This window comes from Sus scrofa, chromosome 14 (assembly GCF_000003025.6).
Source record: "Sus scrofa isolate TJ Tabasco breed Duroc chromosome 14, Sscrofa11.1, whole genome shotgun sequence".
In the NCBI taxonomy this organism is placed as follows: domain Eukaryota; kingdom Metazoa; phylum Chordata; class Mammalia; order Artiodactyla; family Suidae; genus Sus; species Sus scrofa.
The window spans coordinates 133,860,818-133,877,557 of record NC_010456.5 but is presented as its reverse complement, the minus strand read 5'-3'; the positions used below and the strand labels follow the sequence as shown (position 1 = coordinate 133,877,557).

The 16,740-nt window shown below is 52.3% G+C and overlaps 1 protein-coding gene across 2 annotated transcripts in view; it reads right to left on the bottom strand.

The window, feature by feature from the left end:
- LHPP (phospholysine phosphohistidine inorganic pyrophosphate phosphatase) overlaps positions 1–13,513 on the bottom strand; it is a 135,130-nt gene extending 121,617 nt beyond the window's left edge. The window contains exon 1 of one of the 2 annotated variants that reach the window (XM_021071963.1): positions 13,314–13,513. In XM_021071963.1, coding sequence (XP_020927622.1) covers positions 13,314–13,438 — 125 coding nt within the window. In that variant the 5' untranslated portion in view covers positions 13,439–13,513. The remainder of the gene's footprint in view (positions 1–13,313) is intronic. The other variant, NM_001243608.1, reaches the window with a different exon arrangement.

Sequence of the window (16,740 nt, the reverse complement as noted above, 5' to 3'; positions counted from 1 at the left end):
GGTAATAGAAACACCTGGCCCTCTGGCTCTCCAGGGTGGGGAGGGGACAGTGGACACACTGTGAGCCCTGCCAAGTGCTGGCATCACCAGTGGAGCAGGAACCCTGAGGGGCCCCTGTTGGTGGCTCTGGCTGGCCCGCTGCACTGCCCCCTTCTTTCCACCGACCCACCAGAGGGGAGCTTCTGGCCGGGCTGATGGCCAGCTATGAGGTCCCCGGAGACCCTCCCCACTCTCCATCTGACACTCCCCTGGGCAGAGTGTGTCGTCAGAGTCCAGGCAAGAAACGGAGTCCAAAGTCTGGTCGGATAAAAGACAGAGAACAAGAGAGGCGGTGACGCGTGTAGTCGGGGCCTTGGCTGAATCTCTTAGTTCGGGCCACGCAGCCAGCAACCTCAGGGGGACAGCAGTGAGGTCAAAAAGACCAAACCAGGGCCCTTACGAAACACATGGCACGCCTTCCACGGCCCCGGTTGCCTCACCCACCGTGCAGAACGCTCTGCCTGAGCTCAGATCAAAGGGACACACTGGGCCCACAGCATTGCTGAGCTTTTTTTTTTTTTCTTGTTAGGGCTGCACCGCGGCACATGGAAGCTCCCAGGCTAGGGGTCAAAACAGAGCTGCAGCTGCCGGTTTACACCACAGCTCATGGCAACACCAGATCGTTAACCCACAGAGCAAGGCCAGGGATCGAAGCAGCATCCTCCTGGATATGAGCCACGTTCGCTACCGCTGAGCCACAACGGGAACTCCTGATTCACTCTTTCTTAACAAGCACAACTCAGAATCAAGCAGGTTGGAATCTAGAAGCCAGAGGAGACCTTGGAGCCTTTCTAAGCTAGTGCCTCCTTTTTTTTTTTTTTTTTTTTTGTCTTTTTGCCTTTTCTGGGGCCGCTCCCACGGCATATGGAGGTTCCCAGGCTAGGGGTCGAATCGGAGCTGTAGCCGCCAGCCTACACCACAGCCGAAGCAACGCAGGATCCGAGCCGCATCTGCGACCTACACCACAGCTCACGGCAACGCCGGATCCTTAGCCCACTGAGTAAGGCCAGGGATCAGACCCGCAACCTCATGGTTCCTAGTCGGATTCATTAACCACTGTGCCACGACAAGAACTCCGTGAGTGTCTCCTTTCACAGAAGGGAGACTGAGACCCAGAGGGACACAGGGCACATTTCCAGGCGACATGGATTTGTCGGACCCCTCTCCAACCTCCAAGTGTGGTCACAGGCTGGTCCAGTGCTGGGCACTGCAGGGGACAGAGGCCAGGCATTCTCAGGGTGAGGCAGGAGCCTGGCTCAGGAAGAAGACTCAGCCATGGCTCCTCTACCACCTCCTCCTGGCATGACCGGGCTTGCCAGCTCACCCTCTCCAACCTCAGTTTCCACGTCTGTAAAATGGGGCACTGGCAGCAGCCACCTGATAGCGCTGTCCTGAAGCACCTGGCCCGTTGCAACTACTCAATAAACAACAGTGAAGGCGATGGTGGTGACGACAGCCACACCCTGGCAGGCCCCCTGCAGGGTGCTGGGGACATCTGGGCCCTCCAGGCAGGCATTCAGACAGGAAGCCAGATGCGCAAGGAATCTGGGACAGCAGGAGGAGCCAGCAGGTGAGGAAGGCCTGTGGATGGAGCCCAGAGAGCTTCACCCAGGGGCACCTTTAGGAGGGCAAAGTTCAACCCAGCATAGGGAGCCTGGGGCAAAACGGGGCTGACTGCTCCCCTGGGACACCCAGGACGGAGGAAGGCCCAAAGGTGGTTACAACAGCTCCCCATGAGCGGCTGCTCCTCCCTGACCCCCATGTCCCCACAGGCCCACACTGAATCCTCGAGACAGTCTGAGAAACGGGTCACTATTCCCATCTATAGGTGAGGACCTGAGATTGGGAGGCGCCAAGGGACTGGTCCAGGGACAGAACTTGGACGCGAACCCTTTAACACTAGTCCCGTGAAAATAGAGACAAATGTGAAAATTACAGCTCCCTGGGCAGAGCCGAGTGATTCTGTTTTGAATATGCACCAAGTTCAACAACTGAAAGACTCTTCTTATTTGCAAAGTCTCTTCACCATTAGCTGACCCTTCAAGCAAAGAAATGTTCCCTCAGCTCCTAGATGTAAAACAAGCACAATATTGGTTTAAGAGAAAATACCTCCCACTTCATAGCACAGGGAACTGTATTCAACATCTTGCAATAACTTATAACGAAAAATTATCTGAAAAAGAATATAAATACATATATGAATCACTTTGCTATATACCTGAAAGCAACACATTGTAAATTATACTTTTGCTTGTTTGTTTGTTTTAGGGCCACAAGTGTGGTATATGGAAATTCCCAGGCTAGGAGTCAAATCTGAGCGTAGCTGCTGGCCTACACCACAGCCATGGAAATGTGGGATCTGAGCCACGTCTGCGACCTACACCACAAGCTCACGGCAATGCCAGATCCTAAACCCACTGAGCAAGGCCAGGGATTGAACCCAAGTCCTCATGGATACTAGTTGGGTTCATTAAAGCTGAGCCACAAAGGGAGCTCCAAAATTAACTATACTTGATTTTTTTTTTTTTTTTTTTTTGCTTTTTAGGGCCGCACCTGAGGCATGTGGAGGTTCCCAGGCTAGGGGCTGAATCAGAGCTATAGCTGCTGGCCACAGCCACAGCCACAGCAACTCTGGATCTGAGCCACATCTGCAACCTACACCACATCTCATGCCAACACTGGATCCTTAACCCACTGAATGAGGCCAGGAATCGAACCTGCATCCTCATGTTTACCAGTCAGATTTGTTTCTGCTAAGCCACAAGGGGAACTCCCTCAATTTTTTTTTTAATGGTTAAGGAGTTCCCTGGGGGGCCTACTGGTTAAAGATTAGGCATTGTCACTGCTACACCTCGGATTTGACTCCTGGCCCAGGAACTTCTGCATTGCTGCACACACAACCAAAAAAAAAAAAAAAAGGAAAATAGCTCACTTAACTCTTATACCCCCTGATGCAGATCTCACTGAGGCTGAGCTCAGAAACCCAGAAACAGCCCTTGTCCCAGCCGTGGGGCTGTGGTGCAGCCTGACACGGCCACCAGGGTCCCTCAGGTTCCCTCCGCGCAAGTCAGAGTCACGATTCTGTTATTACTCTACCAGACGGCAGGTGTGTCTCCTTTGCCTCTCAGAACATGGTGTTTACAGGCACAATTCTGTAACTTCTTTCCTGACCACATACTACACTCATGCCACAGAAACGAATGTCAACAGCAAGGAGAGCTACCTCATCCTTTTTTATAGCTGCAGAACATTCCGCAATCTGTAAACCACAATTTATTCCCTCATCTCCTCCTGAGAGACACACAGGTTGCTTCCAGCCACAAACATAAAATTACACACCCCTACACCACTGAGCTGTCCACTGCTCGAGACTTTAGTCCTATTATTCAAGACACATTTGCCATTTCCGCTAGCTGACCTCATCATCAATGTCATAGATTTGAACAGAGAAAATATACGCCATTCATATATTGCTTCTTTACCTGTTTTTAAAATTTGGAGGGTTCTACCCCAGATTTCATTTAGGGGATACATGCTCTGAGGATACATAAGTACAAAACCCCGGGCTCGGGATCCACAGGGAACTCCAGCTTCTGGTGAGCTGTAAACCAACAAAACGTATTCTTGGACTATCTGGGCTGCCCAAGGAGTGTGGGGGCCATGGAGGGTGTGATGGGGAGACTGTGGGGTTGGAGGAGAGCCAGGGAGGGGCCACTTCTTAAGATCGTCTGTGCTTTTGAGCAAACACAGAGGGAACGTGTGGAAGGAACCGCAGGGTCCCCTGGGGAACGACTGTGATGGGGCCGGTGATGAGGAATTGCACCTTTTTTTTTAGGCCACACTCGGGGCATCCGAAAATTCCCAGGCCACAGGGATCGAACTCTCACCACAGCAGCAACCCAAGCCACAACAGTTGACAACACCAGATCCTTAACCCACGGAGCCATGAGGAAACTCCAGGATTTGGACTTTTTTTTTTTTTTTTTTTTGCTTTTTAGGGCCACACCTGTGGCATATGGGGGTTCCCAGGCTAGGGGTCGAATCGGAGCTGTTGCTGCCAAGCCTACACCACAGCCACAGCAACATCAGATCCAAGCCACATCTGCAACCTACACCACAGCTCACAGCAACGCCGGATCCTCAGCCCACTGAGCAAGGCCAGGGATAGAACCTACGTCTTCGTGGATGCTCGTGAGGTTCACTGCCGCTGAGCCACGATGGGAACTCCTGGACACTTTCCTTAGTGTGTTCACGCATAGTGGGACGGTTTACAAGAAGGAAGCCGCCTCTGACTTGTGCAGCTTAAACTGTAGATGGTATGAAATAAGACCTCAGCCTGGGAGAACATCCTGCTCTCACCGCGCCACCCCCACCTCCACCCCAACTCGGAAGACAGCCCGGCTCAGCCCCCAGAGCAAGGGGCAGCACAAGTGACAGGTCATTCTGGAAAAACACCTTGTCCAAGGTCCAGGCAGGGTCAGGAGTGCTCCCGTTGGCCTAAACGAACCCAAACAAGTTGGGGTATCCTTAAGCGCCCCCACCCCCACCGGGGCAGGTGCCGGGGCCACACGTGGGGGATGGGACGAGGCAACAGTGAGACTCCTGGCTCTCCCAGAATCCCAGTAGCTACTATTACGACTGCCACTCCTGGGCAGCCGAGACCCTGGGGCCTGATGCTGCAGGGCGGCCGAGCTTCAAGAAAGGGGTTCTGAGACCTGCTGGGAGGCGCCTGAGTCCTAACAGGGTCCCAGGGCGCACACTCCAGCGCACACTCGGGTCTCGGCTCTGTTAGTCCCGGGCGGGAATTGCTTTATGAGGCTGCCTGGGGCTGAGCCCGCTTCCTTCCGCTGGCCGCCAAAGGGCTGGGCTGCCGGCCGGCAGATGTGCTTTAGTGACCGAGACAGGATGCAGTAAATGCCCAGCAGCCTTTCACATGCAGATGCCGCCGGGCCGGCCCTGCAACCCCTGCTGTGCCCAGCCCTGCCTCTGAATGGCCCCCTCGGGAGCCCAACTGCCCAAGAATGGACTCCAATAAAGAGCCCTTTGCAGGGACCCAGGCCTGTTATAGATGTCCCATGACCACCCCGCCCACAAGTCCCAGAGCCGTGGGGGCCCCACCTGGCCAGCAGCTCCAGGAAGGAACCAGCGTGGGCTCAGAAGCTGGGACCTCCTGTTCTCCCATCTGGGATGCTCCTGGCCCAGATGACATGACAGAGCCCAGCTCCCCCATCGCCAGATCTGGGAGGCCGTGCTCCCCACTCAGGCCCCCCAGCTCTCTGCCGGCTCAGTCTCTCTCCATCTGACACCTGCCTGTCCCCTGCCTGTCACTCTCAGTTTCTCCTGACATCAGCCTTTCCGGGCGCTGTCTATGCTGATCTCCCCGTCCAGGACGGTCAGCTTCCTGGGGGCAGGAACTTCCATCTGTCCATTCACTGCCCCCTGTCCCAGTGCCTACAGCCGCGTTTTTCGCATGAAAAAAGCACTCGGGAACTATCTGTTGAGTGCGTGAGGGAATGAACAAATGAACGAGAAGCAGCGCGGTATTACGAGGAAAACAACCGAGTCAGACGGACCCGGCGCTCTCTGCTTCTGCGGCTCCCAGAATCGCTCTGAGCCGCAGTCTTTGGTCTGAAAGGGCGGGCTGTGAAGGGAGCTCATGCCAAACATCTACCTGGGACATCACGGGCCTCCCTCCATCACAAGTGACTGCGACTATTGCGGTGGGTGCTGTCCTAAAAAGCAGCAGTGATATCCCCACGTGCTCTGTGTCCCCCCCAAAGGTGGGAACCTTTCAGAAAACCTGAGGCCACCACAGAAAGTCTAGGAAGAAGAGTGGTGAGTCGCCCCCTCCAGGGCTCGAAGAACAAAGGCTGCTGTTCGGGAACCCACGGTGCTGGGCACCTGCCTCGAGGCAAATGCTCCCCGACCCTGGGACCCCCATCACGCTGCCCTTCTGCGGGCTGCTCTCACCCCAGGAACTTCCTTTGAGCGGAGTTTCAACTTCAAAGCAACCCTCGCATATCAAGGCGGCCACAGAGTGCAGGGTGTGGCTGCAAAAACTACAAAAATCAGGGAAAGCCCAGCGTATTCACCTGGGCCAGCAGGGCCGCCCCGCCAAGATTCCTGGGAGAGCCCATTCTTGGCTCAGCCACCACAAGAGGGAAAGAGCTGTGTCCCCATGTCTGACGTCCCCACGGAAAGTCCAAAAGCTGGCATGTTTTACTGGGGGAAGTTGCCCACGTAGGTTCACTGCCAGGAAGACTGGACGCTGGGCTCCAGGGGCACCCACAGGCGGGTATGGGGGCTTTCTTGGGCCAGAGTGTGATCAGTTGGCCACTGGAGGCCAGACCTGGGTGGAGGGGCCTTATCTTTAAAGAGAGAAAAAGCAAAGGGAGGGCTAGAGGGTGCTGTGGTGGGCGGGTAGGCAGGGGGGCGGGGGTGGGCAGGCTCCATGGGTGCTGGGCTGCTAAGGGCTTGTCAGTGAAAACCCCACCTGCAAATGGAAGGGGGGGGGCGGAGGGAGAGAAGGGGAGCAAAGATCCCCTGAGAAGGCCCTGGTGGAGCGGGAAGAGGTGTGGGGACATGGCCCTGGAGGTTTCAGAGGGACCAGGCCCCTGGGCAGCACAGTGATAAATCCCTGAGATTATGAGCAAAACAATCTCACACGCTGTGGGGAAGGCACTTCTTTCTCCCCTCTCTCAGCTACAAAATTGGCTGGGATGCATTTCAGGACTGTTATTGTATCGCTGCTGGATTTAAACAGTGTAGCTGCTACAAGAGACACCCAGCTAGATAAATCAGCTGAGTTAAAGCAAATCAAAATAAAAACCTCCCTGGAGTTCCCGTCGTGGCTCAGTGGTTAACGAATCCAACTAGGAACCATGAGGTTGCGGGTTCGATCCCTGGCCTTGCTCAGGGGGTTAAGGATCCGATGTTGCCGGAGGTCGCAGACGCGGCTCGGATCCCGTGTTGCTGTGGCTCTGGCGTAGGCCGGTGGCTACAGCTCCGATTGGACCCCCAGCCTGGGAACCTCCATATGCCACGGGAGTGGCCCAAGAAATGGCAAGAAGACAAAAAATAAAAAATAAAAAAACCGGAGTTCCCGTCGTGGCGCAGTGGTTAACGAATCCGACTAGGAACCATGAGGTTGCAGGTTCGGTCCCTGCCCTTGCTCAGTGGGTTAACGATCCGGCGTTGCCGTGAGCTGTGGTGTAGGTTGCAGACACGGCTCGGATCCCACGTTGCTGTGGCTCTGGCATAGACCGGTGACTACAGCTCTGATTGGACCCCTAGCCTGGGAACCTCCATATGCCGCGGGAGCGGCCCAAGAAATAGCAACAACAACAACAACAAAAGACAAAAAAAATAAATAAATAAATAAATAAATAAAAAATAAAAAAACCGAAAACCTCCTGGGATGTGTCAGAAGACACCAGTGCCAAACCCACAAGGTTAACAGACTAGGGATCACGCTCCTTAACGCCACACCCTTGAATCTGTGCAGGTGTTTGCTGGAGGGTATGTCTGCCCTCCCCCACCCCCCGCCTCACCCCAAACTGGGGACAATCACCCAAGAGAGGCTGTTAGAGAAAAGCCGTTGATCTTTTTCTTTCTGGTTTTTGGTTTGCTTGTTTGTTTTTAAGGGCCGCACCGGCAGTGTACGGACATTCCCAGGCTAGGTGTCAAATCAGAGTTACAGGTGCCGGCCACAGCCATCAACGAGGGACCCGAGCTGCATCTGCTACCCACACCACAGCTCACAGCAATGCCGGATCCTTAAAGCACTGAGCAGGGCCAGGGACGGAACCCGCATCCTCATGGATACTGGTTGGATTCTTCACCTGCCAAGCCACAACAGGTACTCTGCCCCTGACCTTTTTCAATGCCTGCTTCTCCCTCAAAGGACAGGTCTGGCACAATGGGTAGGGGTCAGGCAGCTCTGGTTCATGGTCCCTGGCCCATCCCAGCTGAGATACTGCCAAGCCTGAGCCACAGTGACCTCAGTTGATCCAAGGAGATAACAACCCCCACCCCCCACCGCTGTCAGAGGGACTAAATGGCACAGGCAGGGACCTCCAGCACAGAGGAAATGCTCTCTGAGAGCAGCTGGCCGGCAAGGGTGCACACCAGACCCAAGCTACTGACCACCCTACCTATGCCAAGGCCTCTGCTCAATCCATCCTGGCGCCTCAGCAGAATGTGGACGAGGAGGGACCGAGGCTCTGTCCACATCCTTGACCTGCTTTACTTCTTAGGTTTTTTAGAGGCAAAAATGATCCTGCTAAAATGCAAAGGACTGACAAACCTGCATGTTGGTGAGGACATGGAACCACAGGGATTCTTGCGTATATGCTTTGGGAAATGATTCTGCAGCATCTTTTTTTTTTTTTTGTCTTTTTTGGTCTTTTTTTTGGTCTTTGTTGTTGTTGTTGTTGTTGCTATTTCTTGGGCCGCTCCTGCAGCATATGGAGGTTCCCAGGCTAGGGGTTGAATCGGAGCTGTAGCCACCGGCCTACACCAGAGCCATAGCAACGCAGGATCCGAGCCGCGTCTGCAACCTACACCACAGCTCACGGCAACGCCGGATCGTTAACCCACTGAGCAAGGGCAGGGATCGAACCCGCAACCTCATGGTTCCTAGTCGGATTCGTTAACCACTGCGCCACGACGGGAACTCCTCTGCAGCATCTTCTACTGCTGAAAGTACACCTGTCTTACGACCGGCGACTCCACTCCTAGGTCTGTACCCAACGGAAACACATTCACGCATTCACCAAGACATGTTCTGGAATGTTTGTGGCCAGACTATTTAAAATCATTGAAAACAGGAAACTACACCCCCCTCAACCGAAGAATATATATGTATTTTACTTTAATAGAAAGTTGTTTTTAAGTGGCCTTGATTTGAAAAGAATTAGAAACACATATAACAAGAATTCCTACATGAACATGGGATATGGGGTCTACTGCGAGCCAAGCACTGAGCCAAGAACTTGACCTACGTCTCGAGCCGTCACGGCACCTGCCTGCACCACTCCCTGCCCCCTCTCCACCCCCTCAGGTGCTCCAGTCTGAAACTGGAGCCATTCTCTTGTGCATATCCCCCTTGATCCCCACAATATCCAATATACCAGCAGGTCCCAGCGGTCCTCCTTCCAGAACAGCTCTTTAATTACCTCCTCTTCACTTCCATTGCCACCCCCTGGTCCAGGCCCATCTCATCTCCTGGGACCACACAAGCGTCTCCCATTTCCTCTGAAGTCAGCCCACTCCCCATTTTGCAGCAAGAGAGATCTTCTTAAAATATTTTTGGGGGTGTGGTATTTTTTATCCAGCTTTACTGAGATGAAACAGACAAAATATCTGTAATATGCTATCCTGAATGGTAAATCCATCCATATGGTTCAGAAACTTTAAAAATGTTTACATACAGGAATTCCCATTGTGGCGCAGCAGAAATGAATCCGACTAGGAACCATGAGGTTTCGAGTTTGATCCCTGGTCTTGCTCAGTGGGTTAAGGATCCAACGTTGCTGTGAGCTGTAGTGTAGGTCGCAGACGCGGCTCAGATGCCGCCTTGCTGTGGCTGTGGTGTAGGCCGGCAGCAACAGCTTCGATTAGACCCCTAGCCTGAGAACCTCCATATGTCGGGGTGGGGCCCTAAAAAGGACAAAAGATCAAAAAAAAAAAAAAAAAAGTTTATATACAAAGTTACCAAAAAAGGAGTTCCCGTCGTGGCGCAGTGGTTAACGAATCCGACTAGGAACCATGAGGTTGCGGATTCGATCCCTGCCCTTGCTCAGTGGGTTAACGATCCGGCGTTGCTGTGAGCTGTGGTGTAGGTTGCAGACGCGGCTCGGATCCTGTGTTGCTGTGGCTCTGGTGTAGACCAGTGGCTACAGCTCCGATTCGACCCCTAGCCTGGGAACCTCCATATGCCGCGGGAGCGGCCCAAAGAAATAGCAAAAAAAAAAAAAAAAAAAAAGACAAAGTTACCAAAAAAGAATCTGGCTCCCACCCCTTCCCCCAACCGCCCAGTTCTTCACAAGGTGTGGCTCTTCCCTCCAGTTTCTTTATGCAAACCCACCAGCAGGAATACATGCTTGCATTTCTGCCTTTTCCACCCAAAAGACAGTACAATGCATACCCTGTCTTCACTGATGGTATGTCTACATGGTAGGCGTGCTCGTTCTTTTTTATGCAGCACAGAATTCCACTGTGTAGACCAATAGACCAATAGACCAATAGACCATAATACTCCCCCAGCAATGGATAGCTGAGCTGCTTCCAGTCTTGGGCTGTTTCACAAGGCTCTGCCATGAATGACCTCGCACTTAGGTCCCTTCTCATGTGTGAGGCAGGACAAGTTCCCAGAGGCGGAACTGCTGGGAGACTATATGCCAAAATGTATCTTCCATAAGCAGTATCAGACAAGATCTGTTTCCGCAAACCCTCATCAGAAGAACGCACTCCCAAAGTTTTGCATTTTTGCCAATGTTCTCAAATGGATGAGGCATCTCAGGATAGTTTTAATTTGCATTTCTCTTATATGCGTAAAGCTGAGCATATCTTTTCTGTGCTGGTCCTTTGGTTTTCTATTTCTTTTTCTCTTCCTGTGAATTAATTGTTTTTATCCTTGCTGGATTTTTCTACGGGACTGTTGATTTGATACTGTCGTCAGTTTCTAGACCCTGAAGCATAGCTAAGAAGGTCTTCCATGCCAAGATTTCAAAGGGAATTTCTCCTGTCTTCTTTTGTTACTTATATCAAGTCACTTTTTACATTTAAATTCCCTTAAAACATAAATCAGATCATGGGAGTTCCCTGGTGGGTCTAGTGGATAGGATGTGGCACTTTCACCACTGTGGCCTGGATTCAATCCCTGGTCTGGGAACTGAGATCCCCTATCAAGTTGCTGCATGCCGTGGCCAATACGCTCACACACACACACACAAACATATGAGACTACAGGACTATCACAACCCCATCAAAAAATGGGCAGAAGATCTAAACAGACAATTCTCCAAAGAAGACATACAGATGGCCAAAAAACACATGAAAAGATGTTCAACATCACTCATTCTTAGAGAAATGCAAATCAAAACCACTCTGAGGTACCACCTTACACCAGCCAGAATGGCCATCATCCAAAAGTCTACAAACAATAAGTCTGGAGAGGGTGTGGAGAAAAAGGAACCCTAGTACACTGTTGGTGGGATTGTAAATTGGTGCAACCACTGTGGAAAGCAGTATGGAGATGCCTCAGAAAACTAAACATAGAACTACCATTTGATCCAGCAATCCCACTCCTGGGCATCTACCCAGAGAAAACCATGACTCCCAAAGACACATGTACTCCGATGTTCATTGCAGCACTATTTGCAATAGGCAAGACATGGAAACAACCTAAATGTCCATCGACAGAGGAGTGGATCAAGGTGTGGTCCATATACACAATGTAATATGACTCAGCCATTAAAAGGAATGAAATCCTGGCATTTTTAGCAACATGGATGGACCTAGAAATTATCATGCTAAGTGAAGTCAGACAATGAGACACCAACATCCAATGCTTTCACTGACATGTGGAATCTGAAAAAAAGGACACAGTGAATTTCTTTGCAGAACAGATACTGACTCACAGACATTGAAAAACTTATGGTCTCCGGAGGAGAGACAGTTTTGGGGGTGGGGGGATGTGCTTGGGTTGTGGGATAGAAATCCTATAAAATTGGATTGTGATGACCATTACACAACTACAGATGTGATAAATTCATTTGAGTAATTAAAAAAAAAAGACTACAGGACTATACCGCCTAACTATCCTTCACTGATTTCCCAATACACTCAGGATGAAATCCAGACAGCCCTCCAGAACCCTCGCATCCCCGCCCCTGGAAGCCCTGTGAATGCAAATGTGGCGAGTTCTCTTCTGCCCCAGGCTCTGCAGCCATTGTTCCCTTCAGCTGGATGGCCCCTCATCTGCTCCAGCTCAGTCCAAGGCCTGCTCCTCAGAGCTGTCCCCAGACCGTCTCTCTAGCACAGGCCTTGTCACACACTTCACATCTCTTATGCCAACCTGGTGACTTGATTTATGTATCCGTGTCCAGGTCTACTGTCCATCTCCCGCCTAGGTCATAGTCCCAAGGCGGGGCCTTCTGCTCCCCTATCCTGGGCCTGCTTCATCCCCAAACACAGCCCAGCGCCCTCTGCTCCATTCCCATGGGTGCTACCTGCCCCATGCTCTTGTCTGCAACAGAGCTAGTCTTAAGCCCCGGGGTAAATGGAGATGAAGGCAGAGGCCAGGAAGCCACTTCAACTGGACTGCACCCCTAGGGCTCCCAGGAGTCTCCTGGGCTGGGGTGTTCTCGGCACTCTCCTGGAAGCCCTGTCTCCCTTTCCTGAGTTCCGGGCCTCCCAAACACCTCCTGCTCTGCTGTGCAGGGCAGCTGGCTCCCATACAGACAGATGGGGGTGAGGTGTGTGAAGAGGTCCGGGAGCTCACTTACCTGCCATCTACAGGTAGGTAAAGAGAGTCCCAGCCAGGTCAGTCCACCAAACCTGGGTCCTCCTGCTAGTGACTCTAGGAGGCAAAGTCCTGTGCTAGTAACCCTTCCTGGCAGCCCTTCAGCATCACAGCAGCACGGGCCAGCAGCGATGCCAATGGCAATTACAAAGCCCAGGGTCCAGCGACGCCATGGGGGTCCTGGCAGTGTTCTCCGAGCACAAGAACTTGGTGGGTGAGACACCCTCCTACTGTCTAAGCAGACAGTACTGTCCAACCCCATAATAATGCCAGCCACATATACAATTTAAAGTTTTCTGGTAACCACATTAACAAAAGTCAAAGGAAACAGCTGGAATTAATTTAATACAATTTACTCAACCGAATATATTCAGATTAATATAATTTCCACATGTAACCAATATAAAACCATATAACGAGCTCTTTACATTTTTCTGTCTTCGAAAGCCGGTGTGGACTGCGCACCGGATGTACAAGATGTGTATTTACAACACGGCTTAATTCAGACTAGCCATATTCCAAGCGCCCCGCAGCCAGGGGCGAGGGGCTGCCCTGCTGGGCAGTGGCCCTACCCTAAAGCAGCAGAAGCAGGTGCCGCCCAGGGGCGCCGGGCGGGGCGGGGCCAGAGCAGCAGCCCCGCCCCCGCGCCCCCCTTCCCTCCCCTCCCTGGGCAGCGGCCCGCGTCGGCCGGCGGGACACGGCCGAGCTCAGAGCTGCGCGCGCGAGGCGGCCAGCACGGCCCACTCACCTCGCCACCGCCTCCACGGAGCCCGCGATCGCCGCGCCGCCGCCCTCGCCGCCGTCGTACAGCACGCCCGAGATGTCGAGCAGCACCCCGCGCACGCCAGCCAGCCGCTCGCCCCACGCGGCCATGGCGCCCCGACCTGCACCTGAAGGGGGCCCCCCCACCCCGCGTCCCAACCGGTGCCTGGAAGCCGCGGCCGCGCTCGTCGCGCAGAGACTCCTGGGAAGTGTAGTTCGCAGGCGGGGCTGGCGGGGAGCGGCCGGGCACTGCCGCGGACCCTGGGTCCACTCGCCCGGGAAATGGGATCGTTTCCCCCTAGAGCTCCTTGCACGAAGGGCAGGCAAAGCAGAAAACACTCCCCTACGAGAGAGTCAACCTCCCTAAAAATCAGAAAAACGCAAATTGAGGCAATAGAAGTAAAAGGAGCAAAAATGTAAGAGCACAGGCAAGACCTTCGTTGGTGTTTCCATCCTGTGGCCAGACGACCGTCCTGAAAACAATGGAAATAGTTGGGCCCGTCGACCTGGCACTCCCGCGCGCCTGTGCATCAATGATAAGGAAATGACTCTAAAGACATGTTTGCAGTGTAAACTATGATGCTGAAGCAAGCCAGAGGAAAAATAAAGGTTCAAGGACCGGACTTGTTCAAGAAATTATAAGAAGGCTACTGAAAGAAGAAGTATGCCCTCCAAAAGGAAGGCTAGGTTACAATATGGAAAATGCTTATGTTATAACATTCCATGGAAAAGCAGAATACAAAAATTGTGTGTAGACCCCAGCCTGAAAAAAGAGGGATGGGTAGGAATAGGGCTGGGAAGAAAATGGCAACATTTCACTGTGTTAGCCCAGTGAGATTTTGGATGAATTTCTACATTCTGCTTAATAGTACATCATTTTGTAATAAATAAATTTCATGGAAAAGGGAAAAAGTGACTTCCCCTCTGACCCTTTCAAGTGTTAAAACGGAACCTTGAAAAAATTTGACCTCACTTGGCCTGACTAGCTTTAAATTTTCAAAAGAAGACTATACTGGAAAATAAAATAAAACAAAAGAAGACCATATTGGGATGGCCACCTTGTCTCAGGCTCTTGATTCACAGAGAGTGTGAAGAATTCATCAGAATATTTGAACTTTTTAACCCAGTTCAGTGAACTGTGCAGGTCATGGTCATAAGTTTCAGGTCATGGTCATAAGTTTCCTGGAGAAACTGTGTACTCGGCTGATCATACAGGAGAAATGTGAAATCCCAGCTGATCATACAGGAGAAAAGTAAAATGCAGCTCCTGCCCATGGCTTGGGTTACTGCTGTGGTATGGGTTTGATCCCTGGCCCAGGGACTTCTGCATGCCATGGGCATGCCTAACTCCTGGAAGAGGGCTTTGACTGGTCCAGCTCACCTGGTTAAGGTCTCTGCATTAGGCAGCCCAGGAATAGGCCAGCCCACAGGTCAGGTGTCTCCTTCACCTGGCCCACTGCTCACTCACCAGGTCCAGGGACTGACCAGGCTCTCAGAGAAGACAGCATACAGGGCAGGGAACCCAGTTCACCTCACCCAGGACACAGCCTCTCCAGAGACCCAGGCGGAATTTCCGCACAGGCAGCTGGTTTAGATAGTGGAGAGCTTCACATTTGGTGCTAAGGCCTTTAGTCTTCACCCTGTGAACCACAGTGGCCATGGCATTGCCCAAACCATGAAGGTGAGGTCACTTGACGCATACAGAGCTGGGGTGGCAGACTCATGACCCACAGGCACCTGCAGTATATGGAGGTTCCCTGGACAGGGACTGAATCCAAGTTGCAGCTGCAGCCTATGCCATAGCTGCAGCAATGCCAGATCCTTTAACCCACGGTGCCAGGCCAGGGATTGAACCCATGCCTCTGCAGTGACCAGCTCCACTGCAGTCGGAATTTTTGGGGGGAGTGGGTTAGGGCTGCACCCATGGCATATGGAGGTTCCCAGACTAGGGGTCAAATTGGAGCTACAGCTGCCTTCCTATACTACAGCCACAGCAACGCAGGATCTGAGCTGCATTTGTGACCTACAGCACAGCTCACGGCAATGCCTGATCCTTAACCCACTGAGTGAGGCCAGGGATCAAATCCGAAACCTCATGGTTCCTAGTCAGATTCGTTTCTGCTGCACCACGACAGGAACTCCTGCAGTCGTATTCTTGACCTACTTCGCCACAGCAGGAACTCCCACAGACGTGTTTTCGATGGCCTGTTTTTCAGCATTTTGAATTGGTTGCCGACATTGAAAACTTTTTGGAGATGTCATATAAGAGTTCAGATTTCCAGGAATTCCCGTCATGGTGTAGCGGAAACAAATCCGACTAGGAACCATGAGGTTGCGGGTTCCATCCCTGGCCTTGCTCAGTGTGTTAAGGATCCGGCATTGCTGTGAGCTCTGGTGTAGGTCGCAGATGTGGCTCGGATCTGGTGTGGCTGTGGCTGTTGTGTAGGCAGGCAGCTGCAGCTCTGATTCCCCCCTTGGCCTGGGAACTTCCATATGCTGTAGGTGAGGCCCTAAAAAAGAAAAAAAAGAAAAAGTTTTGCAGAGTTCCCACTGTGGCACAATGGGATTAGCAGCGTCTTGGGGCCGCTGGGATGCAGGTTTGATCCCTGGCCCAGCACAGTGGGTCAAGGGTCCGGCATTGCCACAGCTGTGGCTTAGGTTGCAACTACCGCTCAGATCTGATCCCTGGGTCTGGAGCTCCATATGCTGCCGGTGGCCAAAAAAAAAAAAAACTTTACAATTTTGGTTGGAGTTTAGGATATTGTGGGGGAATGAGCTACCCATCTCCTTGCATGGCCCTGCAGCAAACCTTCCTCCACTCCAAACTTCGATGTTTTGGATTGTTTGGCCTCACTGTGCGTGGGGCACATGGACCACCACTAAAACAGGGAGCGGGTGCTTTGTACACTGGCCAAGTCCTGCCTCACCCCCTTGTCAGTATTTTGCACAAGCCTCTCTTTGGTATAGTCTGAACATGACATGCGATGCTCACACAGAAAAAGGCCAGAAAGAGCTTGCGTTTTGCCCCTGCTCCTTCTGTCCCTAACCTCCACCAGTTCTTGCCTCATACGTCCTCAGCCTGTCACCTACTATTCTCCACTCCACCCCACCCCCTTCTCTTTCTCCTGATGACATTTCTCTACTTTCCAGATGCCTAGAGCAATTTGGCTTGCCTGTCAATTCCCTTCTCTTGGGCTCCTCCTGGGAATATCTTAAAATGCTAGGAAACACTAAATGTAAGAGCTTCCAAAATTGGATCCCGGAAGCTGCACCAAGTCTCCTAGGCAGTGGTTGGGTTCCATTATTTTCTGGAAGGTCCTCCTCCATCCCCCAGCTGTGAGGTTACGTGAAGGAAAGCCATTTAGTAAATGTCTGGAATTGGATTTCACCCTGGGGCAGGAATGGAATTTTCC